Source organism: Perca fluviatilis, chromosome 9 (assembly GCF_010015445.1).
Source record: "Perca fluviatilis chromosome 9, GENO_Pfluv_1.0, whole genome shotgun sequence".
Taxonomy (NCBI): domain Eukaryota; kingdom Metazoa; phylum Chordata; class Actinopteri; order Perciformes; family Percidae; genus Perca; species Perca fluviatilis.
The window spans coordinates 39111237-39130902 of NC_053120.1; the positions used below are offsets into that span (position 1 = coordinate 39111237).

Consider the following 19666-nt stretch of genomic DNA (forward strand, 5'->3'; position numbering starts at 1 on the left):
TCATCAGTCTCTTACTGTCACACACACACACACACACACACACACACACACACACACACACACACACACACACACACACACACACACACACACACACACACACACACACACACACACACACACACAACTTGTATTTACAGTGTGAAGATGCAACTGGTGATTGGTTGTTTGCCCTCTGTCCCTCTGTATGGTGTTTAGTTCAGACTACTAGTAGGACTAAGTAGGACTTTTCAGGCTTGTTGCATTCAATTTAAAGCAGGATCTATATGCTCTCTGTGTTGCGTTGCTGAGCAAGGAGCTCTGGCTGCCAGGATTGGTCGCATATCTCTGCTGTGACTCAGAGCTTCCTCTCAGCAGTGTGTTTGTGTTTACGAGGTGTAAGTCATGAACTCTCTAATGAAGTATTAACAATCACTTTCTTGTCGAGGTGTTGCTTGTGGTTTTATGGAGAGCGGGGAAACATGCATGTTAAAGAACCACATATGGTACTGGATACACACTGAGAACTTGTGGTTCGTCATCATCAAACGTCTAATTAAAAATGGAAGTAAAACACTGACTGGGGATCTGTTCTCTAATGGATGCAGGCCAGAGAGGGTTGTGATTACCAGCAAATGGAAAAAGGCAGAAACAGAAAGTTAGTTGTCATCAGGAATAAGATTGTGTAACCGAATAAAAAGCTAAATGAAGTCAGAGGAGACACAAGGGAGCAGGAAAAGCAGACAATTTCACATCAACCTCCAGAGTGAGAGATGGGCAGTCCTTAAAAGGACATGGGAGGCACAGGATTGGCTGAGAAACCAGACCAACTAACCACTGGATTGGTCGGTCGGGCTAGAATGACCTGCATGGAATGGAGAAACTTTCCAAATAAGGAAGAGAGTTGTCGGAGCTGACCTTCATAACACAGAGAGGGGGCAGGAAGAAAGAGGGGTGAGCCGAGGGAAAAGGGAGCGATGAAAAGAAGCACAGAGAGATGAGGGGAGCGAGAGACCAGGGTGTATGCTTGGGAGTTGACAGCATGGAAACTAACGGGCCTCAATGATCCCCTCATAGAAAGCAGACTGTGTTTCCCAGGAAAGAACACCCTGGTATGTTAAACACTGAGAAACACACATATAAATACACATTACACACACACACACACACACACACACACACACAAACACACACACACAAACACACACACACTCAGAGAATCACATTGTTTCCGGATGAAGTCAATCAACCCCTGATTAAATCCTGACCCCGGCTGTTGGTGCAAGCAGTGTGTGTGTGTGTGTGTGTGTGTGTGGTTGTGTGTGGGTGGTATAGACTTGATCACTCTTTAGACACACTCCCAGTCAGACCGCTACGGCACTTTCCCTCGTGTATGTTAATTAGAGGATGCAATAATGTATACGCACTCTAATCTCATGACACTGCTGTCACCGACTCTGAGCACACAGGAGATTCACTCTGACTCGCGTCTAAAGTGTCAATGAGTCAACACACAGAGAATGACTTGCACCTCTAGAGAGAGGAGGACCCTCTCCTAATGACTCTCCGACCATTCCCCAATATAAAGACACAATGACATGCACACTTACAACTACACGCAACACCCCCGCTGGACCAGATCCCTTGCCTCCCACCTCCCATCAACACACTGTGACTCATCAGTAGTCTGGAAAACGCACAGCGACTCTAAAAATAGAGGCATTACACACAGAAATGGAAATGATAAATTCCCAAAAAGGTTTTGTTTCATCCCACAAAAATGAAGGACAAATTTCTTCTATTGAGAAACTGAATACTTGTGAACATATTTCCGTGAATGACACCACATCTATTGTGGTTGTGATAGGAGTGTTTTCACACAGACTTTGTCTCTATTATAGTTATTGTTCCAAAGGTCCAATAGGCTATATGTTACATAAAACTATCATGTTCCATATGCTCGGCATGTAGATAATAGTCACTGTGCTCTGTGTACATGTGAAGGGTAGATAATGTTTATGTGAAGAGTACAGAGAATGTGGGTTTTTATTTCCAGAAAGGGCATTGTCTCAAATGTAACCTTGCAATGGACAAATTTAATTTGTGTCACCTGAAACGGAGAGAATTGTTCCGATGATTAATTTCTTAAATCTGTCTTTCATTCTCTCTCCTCAATCATCCTGTCTCTTTTACCTTCGGTCATTCAGAAAACAATATAAATGTGGACACAAAAGGTAAAAGCAATTAGATATAGGTATCTCATTTAGCTTTTCTTATGGACGTTTTCTTTATCTGTGACTGTGAAAATTCTGCTTGTTTTGGTTCCTGACTCCCAAAGGGAAGTTCCTCAATAAGTACAGTGTATGGTAGAGGTTTTATTTTGAAATTTGTCGGTTTCAGGCAGGCTGGGAGCTTTTATTGTGAAGAGGAGGAGCTCACAGACAGACTGACTCATGCAGAGAGAGGGAAAGAGAGAGAGAGAGAGAGAAGAGAGAGAGAGAGAGAGAGAGAGAGAGAGAGAGAGAGAGAGAGAGCGACTGCGTCTGTCACTGTCTGGCTGCTCAGCGCTCTATATATGCTGCTCATACCTGGCAGAGCAGCACTGCAACCTAGTTTACTCTCCTGCAGGGAAATATCAGAGCTGCTACACACCAAGACCACGACACTGAAGGTAAAACTTTGCTTTGTGTAGACTGACAACTTATTTGAATGAAGCAAACCTCAGTGAGACTGATAGAATGACGAAGGATGGATAAAAAAGATCTTTAACTTTTTAAACTTTGAGCTATCATGGAGGAAACTTTTTAAATAACTTTTAAAATTTTTTTATTGCATTTAGGATTCTTTGGGTTATTTATTTCTAATCAAAAAAGCACTGGAGACAAATACTTTAAGTCATTACATTTGAATTAGGGAGTAGAAGAAGAAGGAGAAGTCAAATGTTTGAGGTAGAATAAGGACAATTTTTCCCCCGGCGTTTTCCTGGTTTACCAGCGTGGCATGTTAATGTTTAAATCATATGTTATCAGAATGGGTGTATGGTTTTCTGGGAGCACACAGAGGCTGAGTGTGATACCCATTCATTTGCTGGAGGCTCTGGAAAGGTAGTGAGTTCAGGCTGTAGTGAGAAAGAGAAGAACTGTGAGTGACTTTAACAAAGATGAGTTTCTAGAGTTGCGTCTGTGATGCAGACAGACTGACACACAGACTGTGTTTATGTGGCGAGGTTCATTTGTTTGCAGAGCTCCTCAGTGGAGTCATATGGATTAGTTAACACAATAGAGTCTGTTAGGTGAGAAAGCTTGTGTCTTACTCATCCAACTCTTTCACTGACTGATTTCTTCTCTTCACTCTCTGCCTCTTTTCCTCCCCCTGGCTCTTCCTTCACTTCCCTCCTCCTCCTCTCCCTCCTCTCCTGCTGCTAATCCCATTTGATGGCAATGTCTTTCCCACTCCAATCCAGGGAAGAATGTCTTCAGCATTCTTGCTATAGAAAAAGAAAGAAAAAAAGCACTCCCTGTATCACTTGGACAGAAAGAGCAAAAGGCGGAGGAGTGGGGAGAAGAGAAGGGGTTGAATGGATGGAGGTATGTAGAGAAAAGTAGGGCTCGCTGATTGTAAAGAGCCCTCTTCACCTACACTTGGATATGAAATATTAGCCCAGACAGACAGCAAGAGGGGAAATATTAGTAAAAGAAGGAAGAAAGAAAGTAGGGCAGGGAGTAAATGGATGAGCGGAGCAGCCATGAGTTGTTGGTGTGGCTGGAGTAAGAAAAACGCTCTGTGCTACGTTTTAAAGGAGTAGGGGTAGGAAAACAGTCTGGTTCTGTTTTATGTGGTGTGTGTGCAATTAGAGCCAGAGAGAACGAGGAGAAGGGAAGGGGGGCTGGGGTACCCGGGGAGGAAAGGGGCTGAAAATAAGTTAAGGACACCAGGAGAACAAAGGATGAGAGAGAACATGTCAGCTGACAGGGAAGAAGTGAACGGATGGAAGCTGCAGAAGGCAAACTTAATGCTTTTTCGTATGTGAGACACATTGAATATTGTGTGCTCCCAGCAGCAGCAGCAGCAGCAGCAGCCTGGTTTGTGGGGTCAGACAAGACAGCCTGTGAGATTATGTTGGATGTTCTTGGAAACTTTGTGGCTCCTTTGCTACTCTGCTTTGTCTTGTGAGAGTAGAGAGAAGCAGGAGAGTGGTGTGTGTGTGTGTGTGTGTGTGTGTGTGTGTGTGTGTGTGTGTGTGTGTGTGTGTGTGTGTGTGTGTGTGTGTGTGTGTGTGTGTGTGTGTGTGTGTGCGCGTGCTTGTGTGTCCGGGTGTGTGAGAGTGAGATCCAGAGTGCATGAGGATTTTACATTTGTACAATTTGAATGATTTTGTGTGGCCTATGTAACCTTGTATTGTAGTTCAAATGTGACTCAACAAAAGTCTCACTCTTCTCAGTAAATGTAGAAATCCCCAACATGACACATTTCCAGTCCATGGTGACACAAAACCCATTTCTTCATATTAATCAGGCCACACGTTAGACAGGAGTAACTTTTCCAGCAGTTTAAACAGATGTTAATCACAGTCTGTCAGTGTGAAAGACACTCAGACACCAGCTCATCACTAGGTCAGATTGACGGCCCGTTCCTGCTCGGCGGCTTCAGACAAGTTTACGTTGACGCACTATAGTGATGATGCAATGCTCGGTGGCGAATACAAGTGAGGAAACCGTGAACCAGGTGTGTAGGTGGCGGTGCAGTTAAAATAAAAGAAAGAAAACAAGATCCACCTTGTTTTTGTGTGACTAGAAAGGTGTGTTCCAGCAAGAATTTCATCTTGCATTTCTATTCATCACGAACCCCTGATCGGTGTCACGGTTTGGGCCGAGCACTGTGCGTGTGTGTGATGATCTCAGGCAGTGTTAGCAAAGCTGTGTTTGTGTTGTAGGTGTGATACCAGAGCTCAATTTGACTTTTTAGATATAAATAATTTACAAATGGCAAGGTCAGGCTGTGGCTAAGCCACGGATGTTTGCAGAATCAAATGAAACAGAGGTGTAACGCAAACACAAAGTAGCCTGAAAGTACGCCTTGTTATATGCGTCTAATGTCACTTTTTCTATTAGCAAACACCTACAGAATTTTAAAGAGAACGGACACGTCTTTAGTTTCCCCCCTATGTTGTCGTTTACTGAAGGAAAGCCCTCATTACTAGCAGTGTACACTCAACTACTTCCTGTTTGCCCCCTGGCCTGCTTCCTGTCATCGGCTGGCCAGGTCTAATAAAGCGGCTTTTCAGCCAGCTGCGGAGCTAACGAGATGGGCGGCAGAAAAACCTGCGGATGGCTCCCAGCTTGCTCCGATTGGCGGTGGAACAGTGGAGGAGTTTCTCACGCACCCCGGGTCGTTATTGTTCAGGAAGCACAAACAAGCGGCACCGACTTCATTTATTGAAGCAAGATGCTGCCGGTAAAGACCCACAGTGTCTGGCACCGCTCCGTGTTTAGCTGACTGATACATCACCGGGCTGTAAAACACTCTTACTATTAAGTTACTGTTAAGCTGTTCCTGGATCTGTTCATTGAGCTTTTCCATGGAGAAACTGGAGAGACAAAGTTACTCCACACCAGATCCCTTTTGTCTTTTCTAATCTTCTTTCTTTCCCCCCCATTAAAGAGTTTACAGACAGGATCCAGCCCAAGGAAAGTATTTTTCAGGATGAAAAGGGGGAAGAAATAACTGCTCTGCCTATTTTTACCACCAGAAGAAGAGAAAAAAAAGAAGAGAGGCAATGAAGGAGAGAGACATAAGAGTAATGCTGTGTTACAGAATGACAGACAGGGGAGCTGGAGCGTTTTCTCCAAGCACGGCGCTCCGTGGGCCAGTTGGCTCGGACCAGGACAGCAAAACACAGGGCCGTTGGCATGACGACAGAGGAACACTTCCCTTCTAATTCAGCCCCTCTCCGCCACAGAGACAAAAAATAAGAGAGAGCAATGGAGCCATTTGTAGATGCCTTCTAATCTTTTACACAAGGCGCAGGTTTTAGCAGGGGTCGTGCTGTTTTATAGTACAGCTGGGATGAAAACAGGCAGGACGTAGTGTGCGTACAGCGGCCTTTGTCATGCACTTTGTGGTCAAAGAGGTCTGGACGATCAGAGCTGTAGGGTCACAGAGTCTGCGTGACCCTCGCTTGATGTGAATCCCTAAGTGGGCCGTAAAACTATTCATGCAGCTGCAAATTATACAAGCTGACCTTTTCATATGCTGTCATATGTGAAGAAGCCAAATGTCTAAACAACTGAAAAAATTTGAATTCTATTACGCTGAATAGTATTTCGGTGCAAGTCAAAATGTCAGTGCATAGTAAGAGAGTGTACCATTGTACTGTAAGATAGTTGCATAGCAGTTTGGCTGTGTAATGAATGGAGGTGCTCGTTTCTTTATATTGGAAGTAAAGAGCACCTTTTAAGGCAAAGGGGATGATGTCGGAACACGCTGGATAACATCCAGCTCGTACATTTACAGCATTTACCTTTGTCAAAAACATAGGTAAAAAACTGTAAAGGTCTTTGAGGTCTTTCATGCTGAGGCAGTAAAGCGGTGTGTCGGCTTGAGAGGGATGAGGCTCGGAGGAAATTAAGTGTGTTTCCTCTCTGCTGGAGCAGACGGGCAGGGTGCTTTGGGCCTGATGCTCTGAGAACACAGCCAAAAAAGGAATCAAACCGCTGCGAGCCTCGCGAGCTGCCAAACCGTTCCTGTAAAAGCACTCTTTTGGTTGAGGCCTGAACAGGAGAGCTTTGGAGAATGTAAAGAAAACTGTATACACAGAGGGTGGGGGGGGCATGCTCTCGCCGTCAGTGAGGACAGCACCAGGTTGCACTGAGCTGGAATGATCGCAATGAAAGGTTTTGAATTAATGACTATTTATCTGGGCATGTGAAGTCTCCTCTGGAGGGGAGCATGAGACCAAAATAACTGGCTCGGACAGACTAATCAGTCATGTTGCTGTTCGATTGTGTGGTGGATTTGTTACACTTTGCTACAACTGTCAGTTTTGTGAAATACTCACCAGTGTTGTTTGCAAATGTATAGGGGGGGCGAAGCTAAAGGGAGGGGGGTCTTCTCTGCATTCTCACAGATGAAAAATAGTCGAAAGACTCCACTGATTATTCAACATCTGGAACAGATTTGGGCACGTGAACTTGGTCCTGGTGGACTCCTGACAACATGCACCACTGGGATGCACAGTATATTCTGAACAGGCTGCCTATGAAGAACTCATCAGTCTCACATTCACATAGCTGTATACTCTGAAGGTTTATAACTTCCAGCCTTTCCCCTCCTTCTGATCCTCAAGAAGAGCTTCTAAGAGTTCACTTCTTTTCAAAAAGAAAAAAACTCTGGTGCATGTAGAGCTTGTTTTAGCAATGCTACGAGAAAATAAAAACTAGTAAAAAAAAACTCCCTCTCTCCCACAATGACGACAACACAGTGAATCAACCAAGCTGGGGGAGAGACTGGGCAACCACACCTCTGTGAAAAAACACAATACTTCATCATCAGGACCGATCCCAGGCAAAATGACACCGCAACATTACATATTTTGTTTTTCTTCATCACGGTGCCATTCAGATACCAGGAGCCACGCCTCAACCGTGTAATTCACTTTGCTTATTTCTCAGATAGAAAAAAACGTCATATTAACTGAGCTCAGACCACTTTGCAGTCCGTTAGAGTAAACTGCTGCACTGTTGATCATGGAGCTGTTTTTCTCACTTCTCTCCTGATTCCTTTACTATACTTGATGTATTGTCAGCAGGCTGGCTTTTTAACAAGTCTTTGAGAAAGGCTAGAGGCTGATAACCTATCAGCTGGTGCTGCTGGTGCCGCGTTTCCTTCCCAGAACACACACACACACACACACACACACAATGTGTCCAGGCTGTCACCTTCAGACCAGTGGAAAAAACAGTTTACTTCGACTCCTGTTGACATACGACCACGTGCTGAGGTCATCCACAAAATCCTTTATGGCTTTAATAATGAACAAGTTCACAATATGTGGTGTTTCTGCCTCGCTCGGCTGTCCCGACATTCTAACTCCTCGATTATGCTCACATGTGGCAGCTAACACTTCTGCCAGTTGTGTTCTGTTACAGTTAGATAGAGACCAGGCGATGGTGTCATGCATAAATTGACAACAGCTGCATGATTTTGTAACATTTTTACAAGTCTGTTACTTTGTTACAGAGACACCCCCCCCCCAACCCTTTCCCACAAAGAATGTGAAGTCCTTAAAAAAAAAAACAATGACTTTAGTTTCTGATAACTGCCACTGATGACCACGCTTCTGCTTTTTAGGAACGCGTCCCAGCTGAAGCAGCTGCAGGACCAGATTCTACTGGAGCAACAGGAAGCAGCCAGCTGGCAGCAGCAGCAGGAACAGCCGAGCCAGGAAATCCTGCCTCCACCCCAGCAACAAGAAGCACCTCCACCTGCTCCACCATCCCCACCTCTCCCACCTCCTCCCTCCTTCCAGGAGTTGGAGAGCAGCACCGCCATGCAGGCCAGCACCTTCAACTACGCCCGGCCCAAGCAGTTCATCGCAGCCCAGAGCCCCGGCGGGGCGGGCTACGTCACCCAGTCCTCTGGCTCCTCGGGGTCCAACCTGTCCTCCCCCCTGTCTCCTCCCACCTCACACAAGCCCTTCACCCGGGTCACCGTGCCCCCCTTCACCAAGGCCGGCAGCGTGGAGTCTCCCAGCTCTCCCTCCTTCCCGCCTCCACCGCCGCCCTTCTTTAGCTCCAGCAACCTGTCCTCTCCATCAGGCCCTGGCCAAGACTTCCCTCCTCCTCCGCCTCCCCCCCCTCCGCCCGTCTCCATGTCTCCGGCCCTCTCAGATATGTCCTCGCCGTTTTCTTCCGTCCCTCCGTCTCCAGCCTCCAGCTTCCTGTCCTCAGTGTTGCCCTCCACGCCTTCCTCCCCCAGCAGTCCTATAGTCAACGCCAACGCCCTGGGCCTTCCTAAAGGCAACGGCACTGTGTAAGTATCCCTCACATGCACTTTTACAAATAGAGCTTTCTGTACAGGGTCAGTCAACTCACGTTAGCTCTTTGTAGGCCTACATAGTGTGTCTCAGGCGAGTTGACCTGCTGGCAACTGGAGGCAGGATGTCTGCTAGATGGAAGATGACATGTTTACATTTTTATACAGCATGTTTACAGGAAAACGCGAACTAAAGAATTCTTTTAAACCCACATAAACCCACACACATAGACACAAAAGTCTTCTCAAGGTGCAAGAGCTTTAGCACCTATACGGAAAGAAAACATACAAGAGGACCTGAGAGTGAAAGGTGTGTCAAAATCAAATAAACACTCAAGATGTATCCCTTCACAGAGTTCTGCGCCCAGCTGATATAGACTGCAGGCTCGCTGCCTTTTGACTTTGAGCTCTGCATATCGAGTTAGCTGATCAAAATCTCTCGTCGTGTAGATAATCCTCCTCTGATGGCTGTCCTGAAGGGAGACATTTCGATTTTCTTTCTCCTCCATCAAGGGCATTCCACCTTAAACTCTTTGCCGGTCATTTTTCATCAGCCCCTCCCTCACCCCCGCACTCCCCCCTCTCACCCTGGCATTCCTGCTGCAGTTGTAAGAGATAACAAGACACATTGTGGAATGCTATAGCTGCACATGTCCAGATAAGGCTGGATATGAGAGAGCCAGAGAGGGAGCAAAAAGAGCCAGAGAGGAAAGAGGAGTTGCGACGTGTCGAGATAATGCGCGTGCACGTGCGTCACAGAGCAGAGTGCCACAACGCTGACGTTGACAAATGTTTCTGTTTTGTCCTTTTTTCAGCAAAGCGTTCCCCAGGAAGTCCTCGGTCACCAGGACGCCCCGCCTGGCCTCTGACTCTGACATCCAAGGATCCAAGGACGCCGTCATCCAGGACTTGGAGAGAAAACTGCGCTTTAAAGAGGAACGCATAAGCAATGGTCAACAGGTGTGTGTGTGTGTGTGTGTGTGTGTGTGTGTGTGTGTGTGTGTGTGTGTGTGTGTGTGTGTGTGTGTGTGTGTGTGTGGTGGCTGTGTGTCTGTGTGTGTGTGTGTGTGTGTGTGTGTGTGTCTGTGTGTCTGTGTGTGTCTGTGTGTCTGTGTGTGCGTTAGTTCTCTAGCTTTGTTCCATTACTGAAACATCTGTGTCTTTGCAGACAATCAGAGAATGAGTGTGTTCAGTAACACAGATTAACAAAGATCCCAACAAGTCATGCATCTATTCATGAAGAAAGAAACAACCCATAAAAGTGTATTTAAGCTTTTGTGCCTTGCACCCTCAAATAAATTCAAAATGTTGTCTCCATACCTAATTACATCCCTCTTAACACAAGATACAGTGGCTAGCCGATGGTGTGTATCAGTGTGTGTTCTGCAACTCACACACTAACCCCCGCTGACCCCAGTAATCCCTGCTTTTCTAGAAGTTAACCTATGAGGAGAAGATGGCTCGCAGACTGCTGGGTGCTGACAACGCTGCCACAGTCTTAAACACACAGGACACAGAGGAGGAGCCAGTCACACAGGTACGGTGGCTCTTTTTTAGGATCCACACACCTGGAGGGGGAAATCCCACACATACACACTTCACCGTTTGAGCAACATGTCTACACCAGCAGTGTTTACTTCTTCTTTTTTTTACACAAATCCCACTGTTGCATGTGTACGACACATCACCTTTCTATTTTCTGGTTTGTCCACCTATGCTTTTCTGGAGTCATTCCTATCTTATGACTACTGGCTTTCCTTAATATACTGTTGAATCTGAGTGCACACAACCCTTACCCCACCCCCAGTCCCTGTAAACACTGTTGAAGAGCGAGTTATGAAAGCAGGGTATAAACACTGTAAAGTCCTCCAGAGCCCTCCATAAAAAGCTCTGTTTATGCAAACTGGTAGAAACCAGTGTTGCTGGAAACATGCTGGGGGGGGGGGGGGAGAAGTAACACTTTTTGAAGGCTTGTGTAGCCGTTTGTCTAACTGTGAGCCACCAAAACATTCTGTGGTCGTGTCAGAGTGTAGCACCTCCGCACAGCGTTGGTTGTTCATTCACATATAAAATGGCTTCTCTTTTTAGCTTGTGCAAATGGTTGTTTATATTAATAATTTCCACCTATGGAAGGAAATATTTCTTGTTGAAATTGTATTTTCATTTCAATTTTTGTCATTTAAAATTGGAATACATAACAAGCAGCATGCACCGAAGAAGGAGAGTAGACAGAGGGGAAACTGGCTCTGAATTAGTTAGGTTCAGTTCAATTTCAATTCAATTTTATTCATAATGTCAAATAATATTACAGAGACCAAACAATTCCCCCAAGAGTAATTACAGAGAGAGAATACCTAACTACAATAAATACAGAAATTTGACTCATAAGTGAATAACAATGCAACACCACTAGAACACAAGTTGTGTCTACATCGTGTCATCTCAGTGTGCCTGTTGGCATGAGAAGCGTATTTTGATAGTTTGATAGTAAATCATGCAAATTTAAATTTTCTGTTTTGAGAGCAGGCAAGATTGAACACGTACACACACTAAAACACACAACGCGCACGTGTTTGCCACCCTGTCTGATGCACAGTGACAGTAGAGTACAACATAGAAAAAACAACTTTTTCTCTCAACAGGAAGACGAGTCATCTGATAGAGGATATTTCCCTCAAAAGGTGTTTGAAAGCTTTGTTTCTCTCTGTCACCTTCTGTGTAAATGTGCACACAGAGTCACACTAAAAGCTAGGATGTGTTCACTCTGGCTAAAAACAGGATCAGGCCTGGGGATTAGCTGATAAGGGAACAAGTGGCACACAAAAGGCAGCGACACGGAATTTTATTTTTTGGTCCCTGCGGTTCCATATTCATTGTGTAGTCCATTCACAGGCAGGTGTGCCTGTAAACACAAAAGAATACAACTGATTATGCTTGTGTCAAACTTGGTCACTCACCTTTTACAGTTGCTTGTTGCTCATATGGGTAGGTTGAATTGATTCAGATACTGACGCATGTTGTAGCTTGATTGCAGCACGTTTTCACACAGGTTGCACTTGTCCATCACGCGATGCATGCCGCAACGTTAATTTGCATTTGAGATTTAAGCGAGCAATTAAGTTAAATCTTTAGAAAGCAAGGATAATTGAATAATACTTTGTTAGATTTTTAGAACATGCTGCAGCAGCTGCCTCTGCGCTATTACAGGATGATACCTCAGCAGATCAGGATGGGCCACTTCTGTGATTGCTGCCCTTATGAGTGGCAGATTGAGGATAAATGCCGGTTCTGCAGCTGTTCCCAAGGCCTGTCATTATCTGTGTGATGTGTCATCGGACCATGTTGCCCTGCGGATGTTCCCTCTGCCTCAGCAGAGCTACAGTGATGACAGATTGATGGAGGTGGTGGGGAGGAGGAGTAGGGGCAGGGAGGAATTAGGAAATTGGGAGAAAGTTGCCAGTTTGGGTGACAATCAAGACAGGTTCATGATTGTGTGTTAAATGTAGAATAGGGAAAACAGGGATCATTGATAGCTTTCTGCACGCTCTTGAATGTGTTGGCCCTCCCACGTGATCACACAAACTTCTGTCTCAGTCTTTCTCTAAATAAAATTTGCTCTCCTTCTCTGGCATGTAGGAATACAAAGTGTCCAGCTTCGAGCAGCGTCTGATCAGTGAGATTGAATTCCGTCTAGAGCGTTCACCGGTGGAGGAATCGGACGACGACGTGCAGCACGATGAAGACTCAGCCGGGCGGGGGAAGGCACCATCCTTCGACCAGAAGCTCAAACACTACAAAGTCTTCGAGGGCATGCCCGTCACCTTCTCCTGCAAGGTCCACGGAGACCCCAAACCAAAGGTGGGAGGTCGAACATGTTTACCGAAAGAATGTCATCGCCCTGTATGATTAAACATTGTTGGCGGTGATGCTGTGGCAGTTATTAACATTAGATGCATATTTGGTCATTTTGAGGCATTTAAAACATGACTTGGCTCTCTTTCCTTTGGGAGTTGCTGATGTGTGATGTTGATGACGGAGGGTGTAGATGTTGCACATATGCTCCGTGTTGTGATAAGGGGAGGCCCTTTGCGAGAACACACACTGGCCTGGCCTGAAAGAGTTGCCTGCCTGGTTCTGTACACATTAATGGCATGGTGATGACAGGCTTCAGGATGAACTGATGAAATATAAAAAAAGCAGAGCGATAGAGGTGAAAGAGGCATAGAGCACTGCATTAAAACTATTTAAAGATGATACTAAGCTTTAGTTTGAAATTCATAAAATGTTTAAAAATAAAAGCCACTGATTTGAATATCACTGACCTGAAAAATCCTAACTTTGTCTGATGGTTCCCCTCTGTCCTTGTCTTGTGTCACAGGTCTACTGGTTTAAAGATGGCAAGCAAATCTCCAAGAGGAGCGAGCACTACAGGATCAGCCGCGACGCTGATGGAACCTGCTCCCTGCACACCGCTGCAGCCTCGCTCGATGACGACGGCAACTACACCATCATGGCGGGCAACCCCGAGGTGAGTAGACGGGAGCAGAGCTCTGGAAAAATTAAAAAAGAAAAACATAAAATGTTATAGAAATTTCTGTGCACCTTTTCGTAGAAAGAAAAAATGCACACACACGTCTGTTTGGCCGCTCCTTAGAAGACGTCAGCGCCCATTAGCGAGAGAATAATGAGTATCGAGATAATAGTCTCCGGCCTGAAGAGGAAGAGGGCGTTGAATGAGACGGAAATCACTAAAGCCCTCATGAGGGTCAAAAGTCCATGTGCTACAGGCTTTCTAACAGCCTTTTCCAGCTCCAACACTCACATTTTATTTCCTCCTCCCTGTTTGACTGCTGCTTGTGCTGCGGTGGAGTGTCAACACCTCATCAGCTCCCTCTCCCTCTCCCTCTCCCTCTCCCTCTCTCTCCACCTCACAGGGCAGGGTGAGCTGCACCGGCAGGATGATGGTGCAGGCCGTGAACCAGCGAGGCCGAAGCCAACGCTCCACACCTGGACACATGCGCAGGTGAGGCTGTGCTGACTGGCGGAGGAAAGGCTGAACGGAATAGATTTTTATTCACAACTTGGAGCTGCTGGCTGGCACATGTGCTGCATGCTGTTCGCCATCTGCATTACTTCTGTACTCACTCACACTCACACATATTTAATAGGTTTATTTATTTATTTTTTTCGGATGCCAAAGCTGCTATTTACTCAAATCTTTGCTGTGAGCTGAGTTTTGCTTTTGTTGAACTGTCTGTTCAGGAAAGAAAAGCTCTGTGTTAATGAGTGGGAACACCTGTTTGCTCTGTTTTCCATTGCTCTCATGACTTTGTATATAGAGAGCGCATTCATCCGAGCCCAGATATTGAAAAGATGCACAGAAGATCACAGACGCTCCTCACAGAACATTAAAAAAACAAAAACACCTGTAATCTGTAGATGAACACTCCCAGAACTCAGAGATGTTTTGAGAAGAGAGATCAAGATAACAATCAGTGTCTCCCATTTCTTTTTTTCCCTCCGTGGTTGACGTGCAGGCAGAGTGGTGATGTCATTGGGCAGAATCACAGGAACTCCTATGAGTCTTGACCTGCTGCACAAGGTTAAGGGGGGGGACTCATATATCAAGAAAGAGCTAGTGGAAGGATGCCAGAGCAGGAAATAAGGGCAAAAAAGGCCCCAAAAGTTCTTACTATGTCTATGAAAGGGGCGATATATAAGTGATATACAAGTGAGCATGAATGTGGAAAGAGTATTGCACTCGTTTCTTTACAAGCTTCTCTAAAAAGCATTTAGATTCATGCTCCAAAGGGACTTATACATTCAACAACTAAAAGGCTTCCTTTTTTTTTTTTTAATAGAAATTAATTAAAAGTTGTAAATATGCCTAAAAAAATCTAGAAGTTGATTTTTAATACCAAATACTGTACTTTTACCCCTCTCTCTCTCTCTCTCTCTCTCTCTCAGGCCCAGGTCCAGGTCTAGAGACAGCGGGGATGAGAACGATAACATCCAAGAGCGCCACTTCCGCCCCCACTTCCTGCAGGCGCCCGGTGACCTCATAGTTCAGGAGGGCCGACTCTGCCGGATGGACTGCAAGGTAAATGCACGCCTCTCACTCCTGAGGGTGCAACCTGTGCTAACATGGGTGGACAGTGGGATTAAAGGTGTGTGTGGGGGAGGACGGAGGACAACGTGTCGCCCTGTGGTTGCTGCATCTGAACATTTTCCATATAAAACAGTTCTTTATTAATTAGGATGAAGAGACTTCTGGAATTTTGTTTTGTTTTCAGTGTTTAAGATTAGAGGTATTTATCACAGATAAGAAGTCGTTTGAGTGTGTTGGGTCAGTTTTAAGACAGTGCTGCTTACTGAAGGACATTTTTAAAACTTAAAAAGAGAAAAGACAAATTATACATTATGTTTTCTGGTCTGGTATGGCATGTCAATCTATGAAATTTAATGTGAAGAAAGCTTTTTATATATATATATATATATATATATATATATATATATATATATTTATATTTATGACCACAGTTTTAAGGCCTTTTTTTGGACAAGTTATGTCAGAATCTGCCATTTTTACTTTAACCCTCTACTTGTATACTTCTAGTTAGTTTAATCTAATGGGATCCAGGTCTAAAATAGTGGAATAGTTTAGCAGACAGCCAACTTCTGCTTTAACCTTCTGTGTGTCTAACCTGTAGCTGTTTTTCTATGATAAAAGAGAGAAAGAGAGATGGTTTAAAATAACTGAGACATGACTGGAAAGGAAAAATGCCCGCACCAAAGAGAATATGTTAATCATAGTAATAGAGAAAGCAATTTCAGATCCGCCCTTTAATTCAGTGTCTGTATTGCTTTCAGGGAGGCTCCATGTCTGCGCTGCCAAAGAAACATTTCCCTTTCCGTGCATTCCAGTTTCTTTAGGGAATTAAAAAACTAGCGGAGACGAGATGTTTCATCACTTCCTCGCGTTATGAATGGCTCAAAGCAGACAGGGAGAATAAAGAGGTGTCATTTTTCAGTCATTAAGTGGGATCGGGTTTTCTACAATTATTTCCCCCTCGCGCCACTCCCACCGCCCCGCGTTCATTTTCTCTCTTCGTCTTCTTCGTCATCACCTAGCCTCCCTTCAGCCTGCAGCACTTCCAAAACTCTTTGAAAGCTGGCACATGTAATAAAATCAAACAGGCCCACAATTAACTCACTATAAAAAGACTTTTTATGCTCGTCAGAAATATACTGAGAGTCTCCATTCCTGCGGAGCCCTTAATGTCAAGGATATTTATAGCAAATATTTATTTCCAGATCATTTGTGGCTTTCCAAACTTTCCATCCTTAAAATGTCCCAACTTCTAAAAGCGTATTGGGCCACTTCCAGAAATACTTATCACTGCTTAGTCTACTCTCCTTTGTGATATCTGTGAATTTCACGTTGTAATACCAAACATGCATATCCACAGTGGCGCATTTTCCAGGTGGGCAGGGTGAAGTAGGTCTTGGGTTTCTCTGCAAAGTGAGACGAGTCTTTTCTGCAGTTTACTCCCATGACAAAGCGTGCAGGCGACCAGGCTCCTCCAGACAAACACAACACAGACAGATTAACCAAACACTGCTGTTTTCATACCGCCAATAAACACACACGCAGCCGCGTATATATGCATTTTCTCCAACAAAAACAAGCACAGGCTGCTCTACGAACAAGCATCCACACATTGAGCGAGCTTTAATGTTTGCTGTGTTCTTTCGCCGCCTGTAGGTGAGCGGCCTGCCCACTCCTGACCTCATCTGGCAGCTGAACGGGCAGACCATCCGGCCCGACTCTGCCCATAAGATGCTGGTGAGGGAAAACGGTGTGCACTCATTGGTCATCGAGCCCGTGACTAGCCGCGACGCAGGCATCTACACCTGCATCGCCAGCAACCGAGCCGGGCAGAACTCCTTTAACCTGGAACTCATTGTTGCAGGTAAACAGAAACATACGAATCAGTAGTCGGCATGTGCGCAGAACATACATGTTAGCATGATTTGGACCAAGAAAACACATCACAGATTGTCCATTTTATGTATGAAAAAAAAACTTCCAACAATCTTGACATAAATTATATCAGCAACCTTTTGTTCACTGATTAAACAATCCTTTCTGTATCATGACGTTTTTTTTAAATATATTTACTGCCTTAAATCACGTTTAGGCTTAATGCAAACACAATGTCTTTGCATGTTATTCTTGGACACTTGTACAGTGCCAAACGACTGTTTCCAGTTTTACATGTTAGCATGGTTTGGACCAAGAAAAAAATCTCAGTAACGCACTCTTTCCACAGCCAAAGAGATGCACAAGGCCCCTTCATTCGTTGAGAAGCTGCAGAACACAAGTGTGGCTGAGGGTCATCCTGTGCGACTGGAGTGCCGTGTCGCAGGGGTCCCTTACCCCCAAATCTTCTGGAAAAGGGAGAATGAGTCATTAACTCACAACACAGATAGAATCAGGTACAGAAAATCCACTTTGTTTTGTGCCAGATTATGGGCACTTCCCGCAAAACCTGGACAATAGAATTTGTAAATAATCACTTCCCTTAAATGTGTGTCAATTGTCTTTCCCAGCATGCACCAGGACAACTGTGGCTACCTGTGTATGATCATCCAGCCAGCCATGAAAGAAGATGCTGGCTGGTACACCGTGTCAGCCAAGAATGACGCCGGCATCGTATCCAGCACCGCACGCCTCGATGTCCACAGTAAGTTGGGACTCTGAAACACACACTGCTCATTGAATCAAACCTTTCTTCTGTGGCTTTCCCCCCCCCACTCTACACATCATTAAACACCCTCTGCTCCGTCCTCAGCTCAGTGGCAGCAGCCTAACCTCCCCAGGCCCAAGAAGGTGCGTCCCTCCACCAGCCGCTACGCCGCTCTGACAGAGAGAGGGCTGGACGTGAAGGCAGCATTCTTCCCTGACTCCAGCCCGCTGCAGCCTGGCGGCCTGGTGGAAAGTGATGACCTGTAGAGAGACCCCCCCCCCCCTTCCCGAAAAAAAGCTGAAAGCTGCCCTTGTTCTCAGCACGCCTGAAACAAATACTTTATGATGGCGACAAGGGAGAGTGTAGAGCCTTGTCCACCGGAGGGACTGCGGATACAGAACTGAAGGGTTGGTGGGCAGAGTGAGCTGGTGTAGCCGTGGTTTTCATACATTTTTATAATGTGACACAACCCATTATATTACAGAATTCATCCAGTTGTTCCCCCATGCTTCATTTTATCAAATGGACCTGGAAAATGATTGAAGTGTTTACCACGAGGAAAGACTGTTCATTAATATGCTCTCACTGTTTCATGAATTGTTCATGTTGACTCTGTCTTGCAAAGGGTTGTCTGTTTAAGTGCCTCACATGACTGTAAAGATAAAAAAAAAAAATGATACAAAATGAATGAAACATAGAATTACTATGCATGTTCCAAGTGGTGCCATTTGATATAACACAGGCTAATACTGTATCTATACGTAGCACTCCACCAGCTGGGTTTAAATATGGACATGAGGGAGAAAAGATGACTTCAAAAGCGGGTGAAGGATTCCAAGCATTGTAGCTTTGACGAATGAGATCACTTTTATTCTGTGGGCTTGTGTAGCACAGTACTGATATCCACAGTATCTGATTGTAGCTGCAATATCATACAGTCTCTTTGTTGTCATAGATTAGCTTACAGATATTGGAAAAGGCCGGGCCTTGCAAACAGAATAGTTTTTTTTTAGCAAAATAAATGAGGTTTGGGAAAAGAACGCTCACACATGAACGTGATCTGTTTGGTTGTGGATGCAGCACAACTTAAAGAAGGTTGGATCTGACAGACACAGGAAGGGATAGCAACGGAAAAAGCAGGTTTTTGTGACTACAATGGGCACCACTTTAATGTGGTAAGTTAACACTTGATAGAGGGATGCGACTCTGGCGATATTCAAAATATGGAAGATACAGAAAACTTTGGCGATAGAGGGTCATTTTTGTGAATTTTCTTTGATGGTTTATTTTAAAAGGGTGAATTGAAATGTTCTTACTCAAGAGAGGGTGCTGTGAAAGGTTTCTGTGTATTTGTCACACATCACAGATTGTCCATTTTATTTTTGTATGGAAAAAAAACTTCCAACAGTCTTGACATAAATTATATCAGCAACCTTTTGCTCACTGATAAAACAATCCTTTCTGTATCATGAAGTTTTATAAATATATTTACTGCCTTAAATCACGTTTAGGCTTAATGCAAACACAATTTCTTTGCATGTTATTCTTGGACACTTGTACAGTGCCAAACGACTGTTTCCAGGATGTATAAAAACACAACTTTTTCCAGGGGTAGAAAAGCACTCTAAGCTGGTAGAAAGTGAAAAGCAAGTTATATTTATATTTACTATTTTCATCACCTATACTACACAAAGTGGACATCTTTTTTCTGTCTGTTCAGAGCTTGCATCAGCTGACAGTTACTGTGTTTGCACATTTCTATGCCAATCAATGCCTGTATATGGATTGTTCTCCCGATATTATTTTAGGTTATGAAAGTTAATAAAAAAATCTAACTCTTCAGAGACAGTTTGAGATGTTTTTATAGACTGGCAGACTCTTCTTAAAACAATAAGAGAATGCCA

General features: G+C 44.6%; 1 protein-coding gene and 1 long non-coding RNA gene across 12 annotated transcripts in view; one reads left to right on the plus strand and one right to left on the minus strand.

Moving 5' to 3' along the window:
* palld (palladin, cytoskeletal associated protein) overlaps positions 1–19604 on the plus strand; it is a 55544-nt gene extending 35940 nt beyond the window's left edge. For 8 of the 11 annotated variants that reach the window (XM_039810727.1, XM_039810730.1, XM_039810728.1 and 5 more), the window contains 12 exons: positions 8329–9009; positions 9828–9972; positions 10448–10549; positions 11655–11693; positions 12649–12870; positions 13391–13540; positions 13947–14035; positions 14980–15112; positions 16778–16985; positions 17346–17511; positions 17626–17759; positions 17868–19604. In XM_039810727.1, coding sequence (XP_039666661.1) covers positions 8329–9009; positions 9828–9972; positions 10448–10549; positions 11655–11693; positions 12649–12870; positions 13391–13540; positions 13947–14035; positions 14980–15112; positions 16778–16985; positions 17346–17511; positions 17626–17759; positions 17868–18028 — 2230 coding nt within the window. In that variant the 3' untranslated portion in view covers positions 18029–19604. Of the gene's footprint in view, positions 1–2498; positions 2651–3414; positions 3567–8328; positions 9010–9827; positions 9973–10447; positions 10550–11654; positions 11694–12648; positions 12871–13390; positions 13541–13946; positions 14036–14979; positions 15113–16777; positions 16986–17345; positions 17512–17625; positions 17760–17867 lie in introns of those variants that run through there. The other 3 variants (XM_039810738.1, XM_039810739.1, XM_039810732.1) reach the window with 3 other exon arrangements.
* On the minus strand, positions 12804–13839 carry LOC120565205. The gene is made up of 3 exons (XR_005640200.1): positions 13646–13839; positions 13335–13562; positions 12804–13189 (listed from the first exon to the last, which is right to left on the minus strand). It is a non-coding gene; the product is annotated as an uncharacterized LOC120565205 (long non-coding RNA).
* Positions 19605–19666: the final 62 nt, after the last annotated feature.